The 21,234-nt window shown below is 41.6% G+C and overlaps 1 protein-coding gene across 1 annotated transcript in view; it reads right to left on the minus strand.

Moving 5' to 3' along the window:
* The window catches only part of DMXL2 (Dmx like 2), a 162,944-nt gene extending 150,380 nt beyond the window's left edge, over positions 1-12,564 (minus strand). Inside the window, exon 1 of the mRNA XM_029239122.1 lies at positions 12,398-12,564. Within this exon, the coding sequence (XP_029094955.1) occupies positions 12,398-12,484 (87 nt within the window). The 5' untranslated portion in view covers positions 12,485-12,564. The remainder of the gene's footprint in view (positions 1-12,397) is intronic.
* Positions 12,565-21,234: the final 8,670 nt, after the last annotated feature.

A 21,234-nucleotide genomic window follows, 5' to 3' on the forward strand; every position in this document is an offset into this window, starting at 1 on the left:
ATTAATTTTTAGATTCCACATATAAGTGATATACAGTATTTGTCTTTTTCTGACTTATCTCACTAAGCATAGTATTCTCTAGGTCCATCCACATTGCTACAAATGGCAGAATTTCATTCTTTTTTATGGTTGAGTACTATTCCATTGCGTACATATGTATCACATCTTCTTTATCCATTCATCTGTTGATGGACACCTGGGTTGCTTCCGTATCTTAGCTATTATAAATAGTGCTGCTGTAAACATTGGGGTGCAGGTGTCTTTTCAACTTAGTGTTTTCATTTTTTCTGGATATATACTCAGAAGTGGAACTACTGGATCATATGGTAGTTCTATTTTTAGTTTTTTGAGGAACTGTTTTCCATAGTGGCTGCATCACCATTTACATTCCTACCAACAGTGTACAAGGGTTCCCTTTTCTCTACATACTCTCCAACGTGCATTTGTAGACTTTTTGATGACAGCCATTCTGACAGGTGTGAGGTGATACCTTGTTGTTTTGATGTGCATTTCTCTAATAATTATCAATGTTGAGCATTTTTTTATATGCCTGTTAGCCATCTGTATGTCTTCTTTGGAAAAAAAATGTCTATTCAGGTCTTCTGCCCATTTTTTTTATTAGGTTGTTTGTTTTTTTGATTTTTTTTTTACCTATATATTTTAGAAATTATCCCCTTGTCAGTCATATCATTTGCAAATATTTTCCATTCCATAGGATGTCTTTTGGTTTTGTTGATGATTTCCTTTGCTGTGTAAAAGATTTTAAGCTTAATTAGGTCCCATTTGTTTATTGGTTCCAGTCTTAATTCTGCCACAGAGTCTGCTGTGTAGCTTTGATTAAATTCTTTAATTCCTAGATCTAAAATTCCTATACTAGATCTAAATTGTAAAACATTTCATTTCATATACCAATTTAACATACAAGATGGATATTAATCCTTCCATTTCAAAAAAAATTGTGTTTCTATATATCAACCACATGCAACTGGCACTATTAAATACTACCAGAAAGAAGGGCTGTAATTCAACTACTTTACCAATTTAACTAGTTTATACCTTAAAACAACATACACCAACAGTGTACAACAGTGCATATTTAATAGCTGGTTTGCCTTAGAGGGTATGCACAATGCCTAGGCACTCAAATATTTTTTGAATCAAGGATGACCAGGAAGTTAGGCTAAACAAAATTCTACTAGGAAAAGGAAACTTTCCTTCTTACTTTCTATATTTCAACATTGTTTGAATTATGAGTTTTTCACAATGTAGATATTATATTAATAATGTTAAAACAAAAAATTGAGTTCTTTATGGTTTTTGTTTGCTTTTTGATTTTAATGGCCAAATTGGGCTTTTGATTATATAAAATTTTTCTACCATAAAATGACAGCCATGTTTAAATGTTCCATTTGTCTATGTATTAAAACATTCTTCTTTTTTCTTTGGCTGCACCCCACGGCTTTCCCTGACCAGGGACTGCACCCTCATCCTCGGCAGTGAAAGCACGGAGTCCTAACCACTGGACCACCAGGGAATTCCCAACATTCTTAAAATTACTTTCTAAAGAAAATCTTGCTTCTAATATGGTACTAGCACAAAAACAGAACTATAGATCGATGGAACAGGATAGAAAGCCCAGAGATAAACCCACGCACATATGGTCACCTTATCTTTGATAAAGGAGGCAGGAATGTACAGTGGAGAAAGGACAGCCTCTTCAATAAGTGGTGCTGGGAAAACTGGACAGGTACATGTAAAAGTATGAGATTAGAACACTCCCTAACATCATACACAAAAATAAGCTCAAAATGGATTAAAGACCTAAATGTAAGGCCAGAAACTATCAAACTCTTAGAGGAAAATATAGGCAGAACACTCTATGACATAAATCACAGCAAGATCCTTTATGACCCACCTCCTAGAGAAATGGAAATAAAAACAAAAATAAACAAATGGACCTAATGAAACTTCAAAGCTTTTGCACAGCAAACGAAACCATAAACAAGACCAAAAGACAACCCTCAGAATGGGAGAAGATATTTGCAAATGAAGCAACTGACAAAGGATTAATCTCCAAAATTTACAAGCAGCTCATGCAGCTCAATAACACAAAAACAAACAACCCAATCCAAAAATGGGCAGAAGATCTAAAGAGACATTTCTCCAAAGAAGATGTACAGACTGCCAACAAACACATGAAAGAATGCTCAACATCATTAATCATTAGAGAAATGCAAATCAAAACTACGATGAGATATCATCTCACACCGGTCAGAATGGCCATCATCAAAAAATCTAGACACAATAAATGCTGGAGAGGGTGTGGAGAAAAGGGAACACTTTTGCACTGCTGGTGGGAATGTAAATTGGTACAGCCACTATGGAGAACAGTATGGAGGTTCCTTAAAAAACTACAAATAGAACTACCATATGACCCAGCGATCCCACTACTGGGCACATACCCTGAGAACACCATAATTCAAAAAGAGTCATGTACCACAATGTTCACTGCAGCTCTATTTACAATAGCCCGGAGATGGAAGCAACCTAAGTATCCATCAGCGGATGAATGGATAAAGAAGATGTGGCACATATATATGATGGAATATTACTCAGCCATAAAAAGAAACGAAATTGAGTTATTTGTAGTGAGGTGGATGGACCTAAGAGTTTGTCATATAGAGTAAAGTAAGTCAGAAAGAGAAAGACAAACACCATATGCTAACACATATATATATGGAATCTAAGAAAAAAAAAAGGTCATGAAGAACCTAGGGGTAAGACAGAAATAAAGACACAGACCTACTAGAGAATGGACTTGAGGATATGGGGAGGGGGAAGGGTAAGCTGTGACAAAGCAACAGAGCGACATGGACATATATACACTACCAAACGTAAGGTAGATAGCTAGTGGGAAGCAGCCACATAGCACAGGGAGATCAGCTCGATGCTTTCTGACCGCCTGGAGGGGTGGGATAGGGAGGGTGGGAGGGAGGGAGACGCAAGAGGGAAGAGATATGGGAACATATGTATATGTATAACTGATTCACTTTGTTATAAAGCAGAAACTAACACACCATTGTAAAGCAATTATACCCCAATAAAGATGTTAAAAAAAAAAAAAGAATATTCCTTTGGCTGAGTTCAGTTTACCACCAGGTGGGGCAACCACCTCAATCTTGTCTTTGTCAGGCTCCTCAATTTTCAATTCCAGGCCCAGATCAGCTATTTTTTAAAATCTGTAACTCTTAAAATAAAAAAATCTCTACAAGGCTTCCATGGTGGCACAGTGGTTGAGAATCTGCCTGCCAATGCAGGGGGCACGGGTTCGAGCCCTGGTCTGGGAAGATCCCACATGCCGCGGAGCAACTAGGCCCGTGAGCCACAACTACCGAGCCTGCGCGTCTAGAGCCTGTGCTCTGCAACAAGAGAGGCCGCGACAGTGGGAGGCCCACGCACCGCAAGAAAGAGCGGCCCATGCTCGCCGCAACTAGAGAAAGCTCTCGCACAGAAACGAAGACCCAACACAGACAAAAATAAATTAATAAATAAATAAAAATTTTTTAAAAATCTCTACAGTCCAGGTATTAGGTTAATCTCTAATTTTTTATGTATTAAAGTCTTTCAAAAGCAAAATTGTGAAAATTTTAGAACTGCTTAACAGGCACATAATTTGTCAATTCCTCTCAATACATTAATATGCATCCTTAGATTAAACCAGACCAGCTAAGCTTTATACCTGGATTGTATTCTCTTAGCTCTCCCTGCCTCCATCCTATAAAATTCATTTATCTAAATATGGCCTAATGCCATTGACCTATATCAAAAAGTATTGTAAAAAAATAGCCTTATAAAAGTGGTCACCATATTTACTCTAAGGATGTTGTATATTACACTAAGCGCCGTTTCTATTTACTAATTTATTGGGTACTATTTTGTACCCAATAAATTTTTGTTCTAGGTGCTAATGAAATAGCAGTAAAGGGTATTGAAGGCACTCAGGTCTTTTCTCTGAGTGAAAAAAGAAGTCATTTGAAAATTTTGAACGAGAGACTAATAAGATCCGATTTATACAGTAACAGGATCATTCCACTATTATGTTGAAAATAAACTGAAGAAGTGTAAGACTAAAGGCAGAGAAGGCAAGGAGACCTGTTAAGAGCCTACTGCCATAATCTTGGAAAGAGATGATGGTGTCCTGGACCAGGGTGGTAGCAGCACAGGTGATAAGTGGACAGATTCTGGATGCATTTTGAAGGTATAGCCAACAGAAGTTGCCAACATTAGATCTGGGGTGTAAATGAAAGAAAACAGTGAAAGATTCCAAGGGAACTGGAAAAAAAAAAAAAAGGTAAGGTAGCCATTTACTGCTTTAGAGAAGGCTGGAGGAAGAGAATGTTATGAGACAGCTATTAGACATTCAAAAGGGAGATGTCAAAGAAAAGCTGGATACAGAAATCTGAAATCAGGTTGAGAAGGAGTACTTAACGGAAGTAAAGGACAACCAGGAGAGCTAAGTAAAGAAACTATTTCAATGAGGAAGAAAAAGCAATTTTACAAGACAGAAAAGGAGAAACTGTTAGAGCAATGTGCTTGAGTAGATAAGAGGGGATGGGACCTGGGATATTAATTGGGGTTTCTCACAACTGCAGCAGTATTGACATTTTAGGCTGAGTAATTCTTCATTGTGGGGAGCTGTCTTGCACATAATAGGATGTTTATCAGGGTCTCTGGCCTCTGCCCACTAGATGCTAGCCCTTCCCTACAACCTTGTCAACAATCAAAAATGTCTCCAGACACTGCCAAACGTCCCAGGGGGCAAAATCACTCCCAATTTAAGATCATCGGTACCAATGGAGGAACTGGCCTTTCCTGGAAACACTGACAATTCATCCATATAAAAGATGCTATGGTTACAGTACATGATAGTAATTTTAATATCTCCTTCTGATTAGATCCTCCTAAGTACAGATATAGTCAAGGCCAGAGAAGACATGAGGAAGGTGCCAGCATATAACAAAACCGAAGTCATTACTCCTAGGAAAATGTCAGCATTTTGTTATTGAAATGCAGAGACCATATAAGCTATGTGTGTCTCTGAACTTAGTCTAAGCCAAAATTTTATGTTTTGGGGGAGGGGGGGGTCCAATCTATGCCCCCTTGCATAATGCCCATATAGTTTCAGGTTTCCTGGGTTTCTTCTAAAATCACAAGAGGAAAACGTCATGACTTAGTACGAATTAAATTAAATATCATTCCTGAGAAGGCTCAATTTTTAGAGGAATAGACCAAAAGGAACACATCTCCAATGATAATCTAAGAGGATGATATTTATGCCTTTCAAATCACCCCACCAAATTATCATGTAGTGTTTAAAGGAATCTGGTTCTATTCAGTGACCCCTTTATACCTAGTGACTTCTCCATCAAAGAGATATAAGCTAACCATACTTTTAGGTGTTTAGGATGGAGGCAAAGGGGAGCATTAAAGGAGCCTTTAGCAATCATGAAATGTGAAAGTTTGAGAATAAAAGCAGTCAATTGGTTTCACATATTATACGTCAAGTGCCAGGGTTACATGAGCTATCTCTAAGAGCAAGAAAATACAGTCACACCACCTGTGAAAGTTGCACCTGCCTCCCTTCTTCCTCAATAACAAGTCCTATCCTGTTATATCACAAATTAGGGATCCAGAGCAAAAATAAAATGAAAAAAGGATACTACAAACTCAAAAAGATTGAAAACCCTAAAACTTCTATTAAAATATTTAGTTTCCAAACTTGTTTAAAAAATAAGCCACAAAAAAATAAGCTAGAAGAGCCTTACTTGAATCTGAATTACAGATATTCTCTATTATCCCCTTTTAAACACTGCCTTGCTTTCTATCACAGAAGGAAATTAAATTGGTCAGGCACGACTTGTTTTTCCACTGCACCATTACTGTTGTAACCCAACATCCTATACTCTTTTTGATGATTAAATACTGAGACTCTGGGCTTCCCTGGTGGCACAGTGGTTGAGAGTCCGCCTGCCGATGCAGGGGACGCGGGTCCGTGCCCCGGTCTGGGAAGATCCCACGTGCCGCGGAGCGGCTGGGCCCGTGAGCCATGGCCGCTGAGCCTGCGCGTGCGGAGCCTGTGCTCCGCAACGAGAGAGGCCACAGCAGTGAGAGGCCCGCGTACCGCAACAAAAAAAAAAATACTGAGGCTCTGATTTGTTCTAAAAGTTTCTCAAGATCCAAATTAAGATACTGATTATAATTTCTTCTTTTAATTGAAGTATTTACATATTTACAATGTTGTGTTAGTTTCAAGTGTACAGCAAAGTGATTCAGTTATACATATGTATGTATATATTCTTTTTCAGATTCTTTTCCATTATAGGTTATTACACGATATTGAGTATAGTTCCCTGTGCTCTACAGTAGGTCCTTGTTGTTTACTTACTTTATACATAGTCGTGTGTATGTTAATCCCAAACTCCTCATTTTTCTCCCCCCATCCCCACTATCCCCTTTGATAACCATAAGTTTGTTTTCTATGTCTGTGAGTCTATATCTGTTTTCCAAATAAGTTCGTTTGTATCAATTTTTTAGATAATTTCTAAAGTCATCCTTCAAATACTCAAAAAGCTAAGAACAGAAAGTAAAGGAGTAAATCTATTTAGTGGGTGGTTGAATACCATCACCCTGGCCCGTCTCCCACTCTGCACTGTACTCTGACAGTACCATCTACCAGATACTGAGGATACAATCATAAACAAGAGCCTCCTTCTCGACTGTGAGCCCGAAGAAGAACCACTACTTCACAAAGGCTCTGCATGGCTTAATCCCTGAGGCAGAAAGGAAGTCAGGCTCCCTGACTGTAGAGTCTGACCAACAGTCTTGTACGTACATACAAGTGGCAGGGCACAGAGGCGCTAGACCTATATCCTCACCACAATCACTTTATGTTTCTGGTCCATCTTCTCTTTTGCCCCTTGGAAATCTCTAGAGAGGTCTGTATAAATGCTATCCAAGGTCTGAATAGTTAAAGAGAACCTAATTTAAGAACCTCATTTTACAGATGAAAAACCTAAAAAGTTTCAGCAATTTGGCCAATGTCATATAAGTAGTTGGTCTCTGACTTCCCATTTCTGAGGAGGCATTATTTGGGGTTATACCGGAGTTTCAGGGTAGCTGCTAGGAGTCTTCTCACTCTAGAAGGCAGGCTAATGAATCTACCTAGGGACATAAGTAAAAACTTATAGAACCTCATATTCACCTACAGGCTGACAGCAAACACAAGGCCACAAACTCTAAAAGATATCAATTTAAATAAACAAGAAGCTACTCTCCAAGAATAAATGGGCCAATTTCTCCTGGGAAACAAGCCCGTTCTAAATTCTTGACTTCTGTCCTTCCCTTTATTCTCAGCATACGCTGTCAATAGGTAAAGTCATTATACCTATTGATAACTAGCCAGTACAAAAGCATTTTTCTGTCTAACTCTCCAATTCCCCTGGCCAAAAGTGATCTCTTATTCCTTCTGAATTCCCACAAGAATTTAAGTGCCTCACAATACCACACAGCTGACATGCTGTGGTTAACTATACATCTTAACTCCCCTAGTAGATAGATTACCAGCTTCCTAAACTTTTTTAATAAACTCCCTGAAATCTGGACTGTTTTTTTTGTTCTTTTTTATTATTTTTTTTAATCTCCACAGAGCCACACACATCCATGTGTTCAGCAAACATTTGTAAATGTATAAACAAGCTGATTATTTTCAAAGTTCGGTGTTGCCATAATTCTAGGACTAGAATGTTATTATGCTACAGTAGAATAAAAATATATCTAAATGCCAAAAAAGGTCATATATGACATATATAACATGTAACATAACATTATCGTCTAACTTTTAAATAAATGTTTTTTCATTCATTTCATTCACTACTAGAAAAAACAAAAACAACAAAAGTCAAGAATGTCAGAATACAAATATATTTTCCTAAAAAGCTAAGGGTAATGTTTGCAAATCGTATCTTTCAAAATTCTAACAGTATTCGCTACTTAATAAAGAAGTCCTGTGGGGTGTTTTTTAAGTCCTGTGTTTTGTTTTGTTTTTTTAATCACTTTTGTGAAGGAACAGTCACCCAATAATGTATCCTTTATATCACACCACTCCTTGGCTTTTGTTGTTCTTACCATCTAGAAATGCCTAATACTACTCTGTCTTTCCAAGTGTCAATCTTTCATGAAATCTTTTATCTTCCCAACTGCATGTGATCTCTTTCACCTGACTTACATTGTAATTATGTACATCATTTTTTATCTCTGCCAATATATTATAAGCCCCCTGAAAGTGGAAATGGCTTATTAATTTTTGTAAACTTTTTTCATCAATGTATTGAATTCATATCAGAATGGAGTAACATCAACTGCCCCTATATGTCTGAAAATATAGTCTGTACCCCTTAGGTGAAAAAAATATTTTAATTATATTAATAATCATCGTGTACCATCACTATTTTAATTAATATTCTAATGCTTACAGAAAAGTAAAATAAAAAAAAACTAAGGACTATTTTCAGAAAGTAATAAACAACATAAATAAGGAGAAATTTAAACTATCTGTTGCATTAAGCCTTAAAACAGCCACTTACCTGTAAGAAGGTAGTTGGAAATGTATCGATGGCAAAATAAACTACAACAAAGCTCATACATCAACCTTTGGACTACCTGGGACCTGACTTATTACAGGATAACAATATTTCCCAGGACTTAGATCTTATATTGAAAAGAACAGAATGATCAAAAGGTGATATTTATACAAGTGTATTTATAAAATTACAATTGAGTGTTTTAAAAAACTCCTAACTGCCAAAACACAAGTAAAAACCATCACAGCCCACATGCTAGCACTAAAAGTACTCATCACTGGGTTTGTCCACTACCAACTGCATCACCATGTCAACACAGTAGAGATCGTGCCCTGACAACATAACCAAGCAGACATTCACTGCCCAGCCGATCACACCACCACCACCCACCACCTCCCATGCACAGTGCAATATATATATAACAGATTGTTTTTCAATTACAATGTCATGAACACTTCAAAATTCTTTTAGAACAATTCCTTTTCAAAAACTTTGCTTATATTGGGGCTTCCCTGGTGGCACAGTGGTTGAGAGTCCGCCTGCCGATGCAGGGGACACGGGTTCGTGCCCCGGTCCGGGAAGATCCCACATGCCGCGGAGCGGCTGGGCCCGTGAGCCATGGCCACTGGGCCTGCGCGTCCGGAGCCTGTGCTCCGCAACGGGTGAGGCCACAGCAGTGAGAGGCCCGCGTAACGAAAAATAAAAAATAATTAAAAAATAATTAAAAAAAAAAAACTTTGCTTATAGACTCTGAAATAAATGATCTGCCCTATTTTGAAAAGGTCCTCAGGTTACCACTGGCTAGCTCCAAGACAGTCTTACCTTCTACACTGGCCATGTCTAGACCCTCCCCACATATACACACCCTTCAGAGCAAGAACTCTGACAGGAAAGAAACATGCTACAGAGAAAAGCCGACCAGATGAGAAGTCACAAGACCTCCATTCCAGTCCCGGCTGGTCCCCTTGTTAGTCATCTGACCCAGAACTAAAGTTTTTTCTTCTGATTGCTATACAAATCAAATGGCATGCTCTACATAAAGGAGTTTTACCTTTTCTTTTAATTTCATTTTTACTATACTAACACAGGCATTGAAATAACTGTTAGCTGATTCCTGAGTACTTGAAAACAGCTTGTTCTCATTTTTTCAAGCAACTCTGTTCTTCATAGAGTCCAAAAGGTCATTTCTAGTTCAAGGCAAAATTATAACTGGATCAGTGTATTCAAAACTAAGATATTGGGACTTCCCTGGTGGTCCAGTGGGTAACACTCCATGCTCCCAATGCATGGGGCCAGGGTTTGATCCCCAGTCGGGGAACTAGATCCCACATGCATGCCACAACTAAGAGTTCACATGCCGCAACTAAGAAGCCTACATGCCGCAACTAAAGATCCCACATGCCGCAACTAAGACCAGGCACAACCAAAATAAATAAATATATTTTTAAAAACTAAGACATTAAAATGAGATGGTGTGCAACATGGGTGTGTAAATGCCAAAGGGTCAGAATAATCAGTGTCACAGGCAGGGATCCTAAACCAGGTAAATTTTGAGTCATTATTTGGGAAAACAAAACGCAAGAATTCTCTTGCTGCAACATAAAAATGTAAGCTAGAGTGAGAAGGTTGGTATGTCTAGAGCAGAGGGGCCAAGGTGAGGAGTATATATAATCAAATGTAAAGTCAAAGATGGCAGAAGAATATCTGACAAACTTAAATTTCACACCACAGCTCTTAGAAACAACTACATACTCTTGAGCCAAGAATGATACGGTGAAATGCTATTTGAAGACTATTATACCAGCAGCTGTGTGGAGGATGAATTGAAGTGATCAGAGATGTCAGGAAACCAGTTTGGAAGTTTTTAATATTACGTTAATACAAATAAGGTTCTACAATAATCTGGTAACTTAAGGACATGAAAAGGGGTAAATCTGGTAGTCACTGCAGAGAGTCAGCTAGATTTGGTGACAGGTTGAAAGAGGGAGGTGGAAAAAGATTTGAAAATGATTCCAAGGACCTGGTCATGGGCAGCCTACAGCATAACCACAACTGTGCAGCACTAATGGTTCTGGCACTGGCTTTTCCAGACTGCACCTGAACCTGTTTAGCCCTATACACCAGCCTCACAATGAGACACCACTCTACCTTAGATGGAAACAGAAAACTACCACGACCATAATAGTGTGGAGATACCCCATAAGCCAAGAGTCCAGATTCATTTCTTGATGGAGAAAGCCTGTTCTTCTAACCCTGGGGAACTTCCTCCCCACATACACAACTAGGGGAGAGGGAAATTTCCTCTCTCTATGCCTCCCAAATTGTCTACACACTTGAAGCCCAAGCTCAACACTATATGGATCTTTCAGGTCACAAGTACACAAAACACAGATGACACCATTGATAGGGATAGATGTAACAATATAAGTCAGGCAAATTATATTTTTTAAGGGTTCATTCTAAACTGGTACAAAGCCGAGTTGATTACATTTAAAATTAAAGTGGCCAAAAAACAATCTTATGGGGTTATTTCTAATGTATCACAATGTTAGATAAATTCTGCTCCTGAATGCACTGTGCTACATCATGATTCTGCAGTTTTGCAGAAGCTTTTCTTATTTCTGCAGCTTTAAAAACATGCTACTGGAAAGCAGACATCAGATCAGAGGGTTTCCCTTGTCTAAAAAGCATACCGTTATGCTATTTCCAATTTCATCAAAGAGAATGATTATTAACAACAATGTGTATTTAATCGAGGTCTAATTGTCTACAGTTCCTTCCAAGGAGGACCATGTCTAAATTTAACACAAAAAAGAAACTCATGTTAATCCATGGGAGTCTCTCTGTGGGTAAATGAAGCTCTAGAGCTTGGTTTGAATTGGCTATACTAACAACATTCCATTCTCAAAAGGATTAATCCATCCAAGCTCCTTGAGAAACATGTCTATTTCATCCAGATTTTTAAGAGGTTATAACACATTATCGTTTACATACACTTTTTTAATCTCACAAACAGGAAAAACACTGTTATAAAATTTTCACACTGCCCTATCTTTAAAACAAACCAACCAGCCTACCTTGCAAACGGATTAAAATATTATCTAGGGAGGTTACCAAACCGTGATCTCGTCATAAATAAGAGCTCTCCAGGCCGCTGTCACTCTAATTATTCTATTCTAAATTTCTCGGAGGCAGAGAATGAATTTTTCCATTTTCTTGTTGGAATTAAGGTTCTGCATATCAGGAGGTACGGAGGGTTGGGCTTAAAGCCTCCCGGCTCCAGCGGCTCCTCAATGTCCTAACACAACGGGCAGGGGGAGCCAGACGCAGCATCGCCTCCACGCTCCGCGACGAGACAAGACCGAGTCTCTGCGCCTCCAAGCCCAGGGCAGGTGCGAAACGGACGCAGGTGCGAAACGGACGCTCTGGGCTTTCAGCGGTTTCACCTTCCTCCACCACAGACCCGGGGCCATCCTAGGAGACGAACCGTCTGGTGCAGTCACCCCCGGGGCCCGTTTGCTGAGGGCGGACAGGGCGGTGGATTCCTCAACCTTTCCCCTGACTGGCAATTTCCTACAGCAGCCGCAGGAATCACAGTCCCACGGCCGGCCCCGCTAAATTGGGGTGCAAAGGGGACTCGGGTGGGGCCTACCAACACCTCGCAGCCTCCCGGGGAGGCGTGGGCCAGGGACAGGGGGGTCTTGGCCCCCGCGTAGAGACTGCGGTCTCTCCCCCTCGGGCTCCCGGACACCGCTCACCGTGAAGGGGACATCTTCGACGCTGCCCACGGAATAGCAGTTGTCTCCAGGGTTGACAGCTCCGGTGAGGACCTGATGTAGATGCATCTCCAGAGCCCCGGCTGGCCAGGCGAACGCACTAGAAGACTGAACGAGCCCCGCTCCCGGCCCTCCTCCGCCCGCGAGAGCGCTTCCCGCTCCGCCTCCCTCGGGACCCACCCCGCCGCGGCTCGGGCTTAAGGCCTCGCCCCCCTTTTGCCTTCCCCCAGCCTGGTCCCAGCCATGGGAGCTCCTCGACCGCCGCCGCCGCCGCCGCCGCCGCCGCCGCTGCCGCCGCCCGGATCGCCGCTCGGCTGCGGAAGTGCCCGGATGCTCCCACTGCCTGCTGCACCGGCGCACAAATGCGGGAGGAGGGCAAGGGTGCTTGTGAAGTGGGGAGGGCGGAGGGGGAGGGGCTGGGGAGCGCGCGGCCGGGCGCGTGCTGGAAGGGACGCTCCACCCGAGGGAGATGGGCGGCGCGCGCGTCCACCCTGGGGGCAGCGCCAGTCGACTGGAAGGGTAAAACCCCTCCTTCCGCTGCTAAATGCTTAGCTCAGTCCTCCCCCGCCCCGCGTTTGCGCGTGCGCGCGCAGAGGTTTCCAGGGCAATTGCGCGCGCCGCGCGGATCCTTGTCCCGGGATTGCGTGCGCAGAGGTGCGGGAATTCCCTTGGAGCCTCCAGGCTGCGGCCGCTGGGGGCGGTCGTGGGGGTGGCCGCAGGGCGGAGTGGAGGTCGCTCCGGGCCAAGCCGCAGTCCCTCTCCGGAGAAGCACCGCGAGTATGCTTCGATGAGTCTTTAATCCATTACCAAGTACACTGCATGATGGTCAGTGCAGTTGACTTCAGGAGGACACCCGTCAGCGGAAGATTCACCTCGGGAAATCTTAGATCCCTTAGGGCTTTTTTCAAGTACAGTGCATAAGATATTTTACTTTATGTAAACAATAAAAACATCTTGCAACTGTGTAGAGAAGCCGTACTCCCCTAACAGCAAATTATTTTGTTCCCACCTTTTGTAAAGGTTGTTCTAGACAGCGAAAGGCCCCCTGGAATGAGTAACTCCTCTAGGCTCTTTTTTCATACGCGATGTTATGGATTCTTGCAGAATCGCCTGATTTTTCCAGACTGTTAACCTTTGATACAGGGATCAGATCCCTGCTCCAGTTCAATTCGTCACAAGGCTTTAAGCCTATACTGTGTGTGATTAAGTCACTGGGGCAAGGAAGTAGAAGGGACTAAGTTACAACTACCTATAAAAACAGGCAGAACGCAAAAAGTGTTAGGATTGAGACACAGAAGTCTATGCACCACAGAAGAGGAAGAATACTTTTGACTAAGGGGATGGGTAAAGTGTTATGGAGAAACTGACATAAACGCTGCATTCAAATAGAGAAAATAGCCTAAGCTAAGGCTTAGAAGTGTAAAATGACAGGATGTGTTAGAGAAACAATGATTAGATTAATGTTTAAGGCTGAAGATAGGGTGAGAAAAGGAATGGTAGTTAACAAGAGATGGATACATCCAAGAGGTAGCTTGTGGCCAGCCTGAGCATGTAGAGGCTTGAATGCTCCACAAAGAAGCTTAGATTTCATTCCCGTGCGGGGGGGGGGGGGGGGGGGGGGGGGGGAAGTTCCATCAAATGCTTCTGAGCAGTAATGTATAATATTTTTTTTGCTGTACGCGGGCCTCTCAGTGTTGTGGCCTCTCCCGTTGTGGAGCACAGGCTCCGGACGCACAGGCTCAGCGGCCATGGCTCACGGGCCCAGCCGCTCCGCGGCATGTGGGATCTTCCCGGACCGGGGCACGAACCCGTGTCCCTGCATCGGCAGGCGGATTCTCAACCACTGCGCCACCAGGGAAGCCCCTGTCAACAGTAATGTATACACTCAGCTGCTTTAGGAAGGTAACTTTGTAAGGCCAACTGGCCCGAGGCAGGGGAACACAATCAGATTCACAGGTTGCATCAGACCGAAATTCTCCGGACCACCCAGTTCCAGAAACTGCCCTGGAGACATTCCGGACCACCCAGTTCCAGGAACTGACCTGGGGACTTTGAACCCAGCCCAGCCTTCCCGCCTTTCGAGGGGCGGGACTAACGTGCCCCAGGATACCCGAAAAGACCACCAAATAAGGAATACCCTGCGCCCTCCCAGATTCACCACACCCCTTTCCCTTCTTCCCCTATAAAGTCTTGCCCAACCCTCGCCCGGGTGCGACTTCTCTGGCCCCTTTCTCTCGGACCAGTGAACCTCGCCCGGGAGCGCTCCCTAATAAAGCTCACTTGAAGCTTTCCTCTGTTTCGCGGTGCCGTTTGTTAAGATCCGACCTTACAAACTTCATATCAGTGTGAAGGATATTTAGAAGAGTGGGGAAGATTGCAGGCAAAAACCTGGCAGGAGTTGGTAATCTGTTGAGTGGAAGAAGGAATCAAAGATAATTCCCAATGACCTAGGGCATTTTCATTTTCATTTAATGGCATAACTGTTCCCCCAGTCACCCAAACTAGAAACCGCAGAGCCAATTTCAGCCCCATTCTCTCTGTTGTCTATATCCAAGGATCCCTTTTCGAGGTCCCTAGTTCATGCCCTTCATCATACCTACTGCCCTTTACTTTCATTTAGACCTCATCATTTCTCATGTAATTACCCTAAAAGCCTCCTAACTGGTTTGACTGCCTTCCAACTCTGTGCTCTCCAATCCATCCACAGCTCTGTGGCCTGAGAAACCTTTTTAAGGGAAAAATTTCTCTGCTTAAAATCTCCACTCCCTACAGCTTCTGCCTAATCTTCCAGCTTTATCTCAGGCTGTTCCCTCACACCCACTATGCTCCAGCCCCACTGAGCTATTTGCTGTCTCCAGGGCATACTGTGTTCTCTTAATCTTCCCAGTCTTTGCTCTTTGCTCTCTCTGAAATGCCCTCCTTGCCCTTGTTGATCTGACAAAACACAATTTAGTTTAAAAGTCACTTACTCAGTAAAACCTTTCTTGTCTAGCCCCAAACACCTTGAGGCTTCTTCCTCTTGAAACACACATATCACATAGCAATCTAACTGTTGGTTTGTGTCTGTTTCTTCTACTAGAGTTGTAGATATTTCAAGTCAGGATCAGTATCTTATTTTCTCTGTGTCCCGGGTGCCTGAATCATAGTACTTTACTTGTACTGACATACAAGATTTTAGGGCTTCCCTGGTGGCGCAGTGGTTGAGAGTCCACCTGCCGATGCAGAGGACGTGGGTTCGTGCCCCAGTCCGAGAAGATCCCACATGCCGCGGACCGGCTGGGCCCGCGAGCCATGGCTGCTGAGCCTGTGTGTGCGGAGCCTCCGCAACGGGAGAGGCCACAACCGTGAGAGGCCCGCGTACCGCAAAAAAAAAAAAAAAAAAAAAAAGATTTTAAAGGGAATAAGATCACCCAATTTTTCATGAAAAATTTATGGGGTAAAAAAGAACCTGTTAGTATACATGTATTTATTTGTGTGTGTGAAACTGTTTAAATGATTTTCAGTGGTTCTGTGGAAGGAAGTAATACGTACTCATGTTAATGGAGTATACTACGTACAGTATATTGGGTTCTAGGAAATCACAAGTTCTGTATATTTAATTGTATACTACTAACCATGAATAAAGGTACTAAGCCACATTTTTTTTTAAATAGTGAAAATATTGCAGACAACAAAATGCACACACTATGCGTGAAGTACCATAAAGGCAAATACTGGTGCTGCATCTTGTTACTAGCAACTAAACAGCATGCCACAGCATCAAATAAATTTGGGGTAATTCCTATATATACAGCATGTATCAGTAAAAATTGGTATAAAGCAAGCAGTTAGATACAATAAATTTAAATAAATTCCTTTATAAGAAGGAACAGGGACTTCCCTTTTGGCGCAGTGGTTAAGAATCTGCCTGTCAATGCAGGGGACATGGGTTCAATCCCTGGGCCAGGAAGATCCCACATGCCGCGAAGCTACTGAGCCCACGCGCCTAGAGCCCATGCTCCACAACAAGAGAAGCCACTGCAATGAGAAGCCCACCCCCCGCAGCAAAGAATAGTCCCTGCTCACCACAACTAGAGAAAGCCCGCGCACAGCAATGAAGACCAAACGCCGCCAAAAATAAATTTTAAAAAAAACTTTTTTAAGGGAACAAAACATACAACAAATTAATAGATTTGAAGAAATTCCAACATCATGTTCATACATAAAGGCAGATATTTTACTAAACAGTAATACATGTTGAATAACAGAAAAAATGAATATGATATAGAAGCTACTGTTTTAGTGAGTAATAGCTGTATACTAAGAAATGAACACTGGGTACTTCCCTGGTGGCGCAGTGGTTAAGAATCCACCTGCCAATACAGTGGACACGGGTTCAAGCCCTGGTCCGGGAAGATCCCACATGGCGCGGAGCAACTAAGCCTGTGCACCACGGCTACTGAGCCTACACTCTAGAGCCCGCAAGCCACAATTGAGCCCACATGCTGCAACTACTGAAGCCTGACCGCCTAGAGCCCATGCTCCGCAACAAGAGAAGCCACCACAAGGAGAAGCCTGAGCACCGCAACGGAGAGTAGCCCCCACTCGCTGCAGCTAGAGGGCCCGTGCGCAGCAATGAAGACGCAGACATGCATACATACATACATACATACATAAATAGATAGTTCCCTTAAAAAAAAATAAATGAACACTGTTTCTAAGTGTCATAAAGAATTTAATCTTCACCCTCAAAACTAGAAACCCATATTTTCAAAGCTTGAAACGCTTTGCCACTACTGGATTTTAGATGAATTTCTTAATCTTCAACTTTTGCTCCATCAGAAACTGAGTCAGGGACTTCCCTGCCGGTCCATTGGTAGTTAAGACTCTGTGCTTCCACTGCAGGGGCACGGGTTCAATCCCTGGTGAGAGAACTAAGATCCCGCATGTTGTGCGGGGCGTCCAAAAAAAATAGAACCAGACTCAAGGAATTCCCTGCTGGTCCAATGGTTAGGATTCTGTGCTTTCACTGCTGAGGGCCTGGGTTCAATCCCTGGTCGGGGAACTAAGATCCCACAAGCCACATGGCAGTGCAGCAAAAAAAAAAAGAAAACTGAATCAAAACCATTACCAAACAAAAACTTATACTCAGATTGTCAATAGGATTTTTAATTTCACATTAGTTAAACCATTTTACAATTGGCTCTCATTTTACAACATTCCATGAAGTTTTGGCCCATTCACACAGTTGTGAAATTGGAGGCCTCTTCCTTTTGGTATCAACTCAAAATCTGAAGCCTGCATGTACCTATACCTCTCTTCCCTCATGAATCCTTTAAATGACTTCTTGTAGCAACATCTCAAAGTTATAACTGGCTGGTCAAGTCTCCTGGAATTACAGCCAAGCCTTTGTTGTCCAATCTGATCAACCAAAACTCATTCCAGACTAATATGGCAAGTTTTCTTAGTAGCCCACCCACTAGGACAGCTTTACCACATTTTAACTGTCCACAGTCATTTCTTCCTTGTTCATCAACATTTTGCATGGACCTAAAAATAAAGTGGGGATTCTTTCTTCTGATCTGGAAATGACTTTCTTTTAAAAATTAGAAACAGTATCAGTTTTGTATCATTAACAAAATATTCCAATACAACTGTAAGGTATGGCTTCTCATGTTCACAACTTTTTGTTTTTGATTGAGGTATAATTGTTATATATTAGTTTCGGGTATACAACATAAAGATTTGCTATTTGTATATTTTTCAAAATGATCACCACAGTAAGTCTAGCTAACATCCATGACTTCACATAGTTATGAAAAATTTTTTTCTTTTGATGAGAACTTTTAAGATCTCTTCCTTTAGCAACTTCAAATATGCAGTATAGTATTATTAACTATAGTCGCCATGCTGTACATTGCATCTCCATGACTTATTTATTTTATAACTAGAAGTCTACAAGTTTTAATAGTAACAAATATTGTACCTTTGGGGTTGGGTTTAATGGAACACTGGATGTCTGAGGTACTTAGTTTCCCAGCAGTAATCACATACTCGTGTGCACTAGTTATCAATTACTGTGTAACAAATTACCCCAAAACTTAGTGGCTAAAATCAACAATAAACACGAAGTTTCTGTGCCTCAAGGATTCAGTAGTGGCTTAGTTGGGACGTTCTGGTTCTGAGTGTCTCAAAATGTCAGCTAGATAATAAAAGAAGCTAGACACAAAAGACCACATACAGCATGATTCCATTTCAATGAAGTTTTCTGAAAAGGCAAATCTATAGACATAGAAAATAGATTAGTGGTTGCCTGGGGCTGGTAGTGGAATGGGAAGTAAATGCTAAGGGGCATGGGGTTTCTTTTGGCATGATGAAAATATCCTAAAAATAGATTGTGGTCATGGTTGCACAACTCTGTAAATTTACTAGAAATCACTGAATTATGCACTTAAAATTAGTGAATTTTATCATAAATAAACTGTAACCTCAATAAAGCTATCTAAAAAAGAAGTGTCAGCCAGGGCTGCAGTCATCTGAAGGCTTGACTGAGACTAAAGAACCCTCATCCAAGATAGCAGACTCTCTGGCTGGCAAGCTGATCCTGGTAGCTGGAGGGAGGGAGGGAAGGGGAGGCCTCAGTTCCTCGCTATGTGGTCCTCTCCATAGCACTACAAGACATAGCAGCTGGCTTCTCCAAGAGCAAGTGATCCAAGAGAGAGACCAAAGTGGAAACTGCAATGTCTTTTATAACCTGGCCTCAGAAGTCACACACCGTCACTTCTACCATATTTTATTAGATACACAGGCCAGCCATGATTTAGTGTGGGAGAATATTCTCCCAAAGAGTGAATACCAGGAAATGAGAATCACTTGGTGCCACCTTGGAGGCTGACTACCACACCTAGAACTCAAGGATTTTATCTTCAAGCGTTAAGGGGCATCATTTGTGTCACTCTTCTTCTTACGTTCAGAGGTAATTGGAAGTTCTACTCGTAAATCTAGAATGCTGTAATGCTGACCTTTGATATATCTGTTATCAGCTCTTTATTGGTGAACTATCTGTATGTTTTAAATATTGAATTTCCCAAGTGAGTCCATTTGTTTGATGGGTCTAATACCCATATATTTTTTTTTCTTTGCCTTTCTTTTTTTTTTTTTGCAGTACGCGGGCCTCTCACTGTTGTGGCCTCTCCCGTTGCGGAGCACAGGCTCAGTGGCCATGGCTCACAGGCCCAGCTGCTCCGCGGCATGCGGGATCTTCCCGGACCAGGGCACAAACCCGTGTCCCCTGCATCGGCAGGCGGACTCTCGAGCACTGTGCCACCAGGGAAGCCCGCATGTGTCTTTTTGAATTATGGGTTTCTCTGGGTATATGCCCAGTAGTGGGGTTGCTGGATCATATGGTAATACTATTTTTAATTTTTTAAGGAACCTCCATACTGTTCTCCATAGTGGCTGTATCAATTTACATTCCCACCAACAGTGCAAGAGGGTTCCCTTTTCTCCACACTCTGTCCAGCATTTGTTGTTTGTAGATTTACTGATGATGCCCATTCTAACTGGTTTGAGGTGATACCTCATTGTAGTTTTGGTTTGCATTTCTCTAATAATTAGTGACGTTGAACAGCTTTTCATGTGCTTCTTGGCCATCTTTATGTCTTCTTTGGAGAAATGTCTATTTAGGTCTTCTGCCTATTTTTGGATTGGGTTGTTTTTTTAATATTGAGCTGCATGCGCTGTTTATATATTTTGGTGATTAATCCTTTGTCTGTTGATTCGTTTGCAAATACTTTCTCCCATTCTGTGGGTTATCTTTTCGTCTTGTTTGTAGTTTCCTCTGCTGTGCAAAAGCTTTTAAGTTTCATTAGGTCCCATTTGTTTATTTTTGGTTTTATTTCCATTACTCTAGGAGGTGGATCAAAAAGATCTTGCTGTGATTTATGTCAAAGACTGATATTCCTATGTTTTCCTCTAAGAGTTTAATAGTGTCCGGTCTTACATTTAGGTCTCTAATCCATTTTGAGTTTATTTTTGTGTATGGTGCTACGGAGTGTTCTAATTTCATCCTTTTATATGTAGCTGTCCAGTTTTCCCAGCACCACTTATTAAAGAGACTGTCTTTTCTCCATTGTATATCCTTGCTTCCTTTGTCGTAGACTAGTTGGCCATAGGTGCATGGGTTTATCTCTGGGCTTTCTATCCTGTTCCATTTATCTGTATTTCTGCTTTTGTGCAAGTACCATATTGTCTTGATTACTGTAGCTTTGTAGTATAGTCTGAAGTCAGGAAGTCTGATTCCTCCAGGTCCATTTTTTTTCCCTCAGGACTGCTTTGGCTATTCGGGGTCTTTTGTATCTCCATACAAATTTTAAGATTTTCTGTTCTAGTTCTATAAAAAATGCCACTGGTAATTTTATAGGGATTGCATTGAATTTGTACATTGCTTTGGGTAGTACAGTCATCTTCACAATATTGATTCTTCCAATCCAAGAACATGGTATATCTCTCCATCTCTTTGTGTCATCTTTGATTTCTTTCATCAGTGTCTTATAGTTTTCTGAGTACAGGTCTTTTACCTCCTTAGGTAGATTTATTCCTGGGTATTTTATTCTTTTTGTTGCAACAGTGAATGGGATTGTTTCCTTAATTTCTCTTTCTGATCTTTCATTGTTAATGTATAGGAATGCAAGAGATTTCTGTGTATTCCTTTTGTATCCTGCAACGTTACCAAATTCATTAATTAGCTCTAGTAATTTTCTGGTGGCATCTTTAGGATTCTCTATGTATAGTATCATCTCACCTGCAAACAGTGACAGCTTTACTTCTTCTTTACCAAT

This window comes from Monodon monoceros, unplaced genomic scaffold, assembly GCF_005190385.1.
Source record: "Monodon monoceros isolate NGI ecotype Baffin Bay Population unplaced genomic scaffold, NGI_Narwhal_1 Super_Scaffold_21, whole genome shotgun sequence".
Lineage (NCBI taxonomy): Eukaryota > Metazoa > Chordata > Mammalia > Artiodactyla > Monodontidae > Monodon > Monodon monoceros.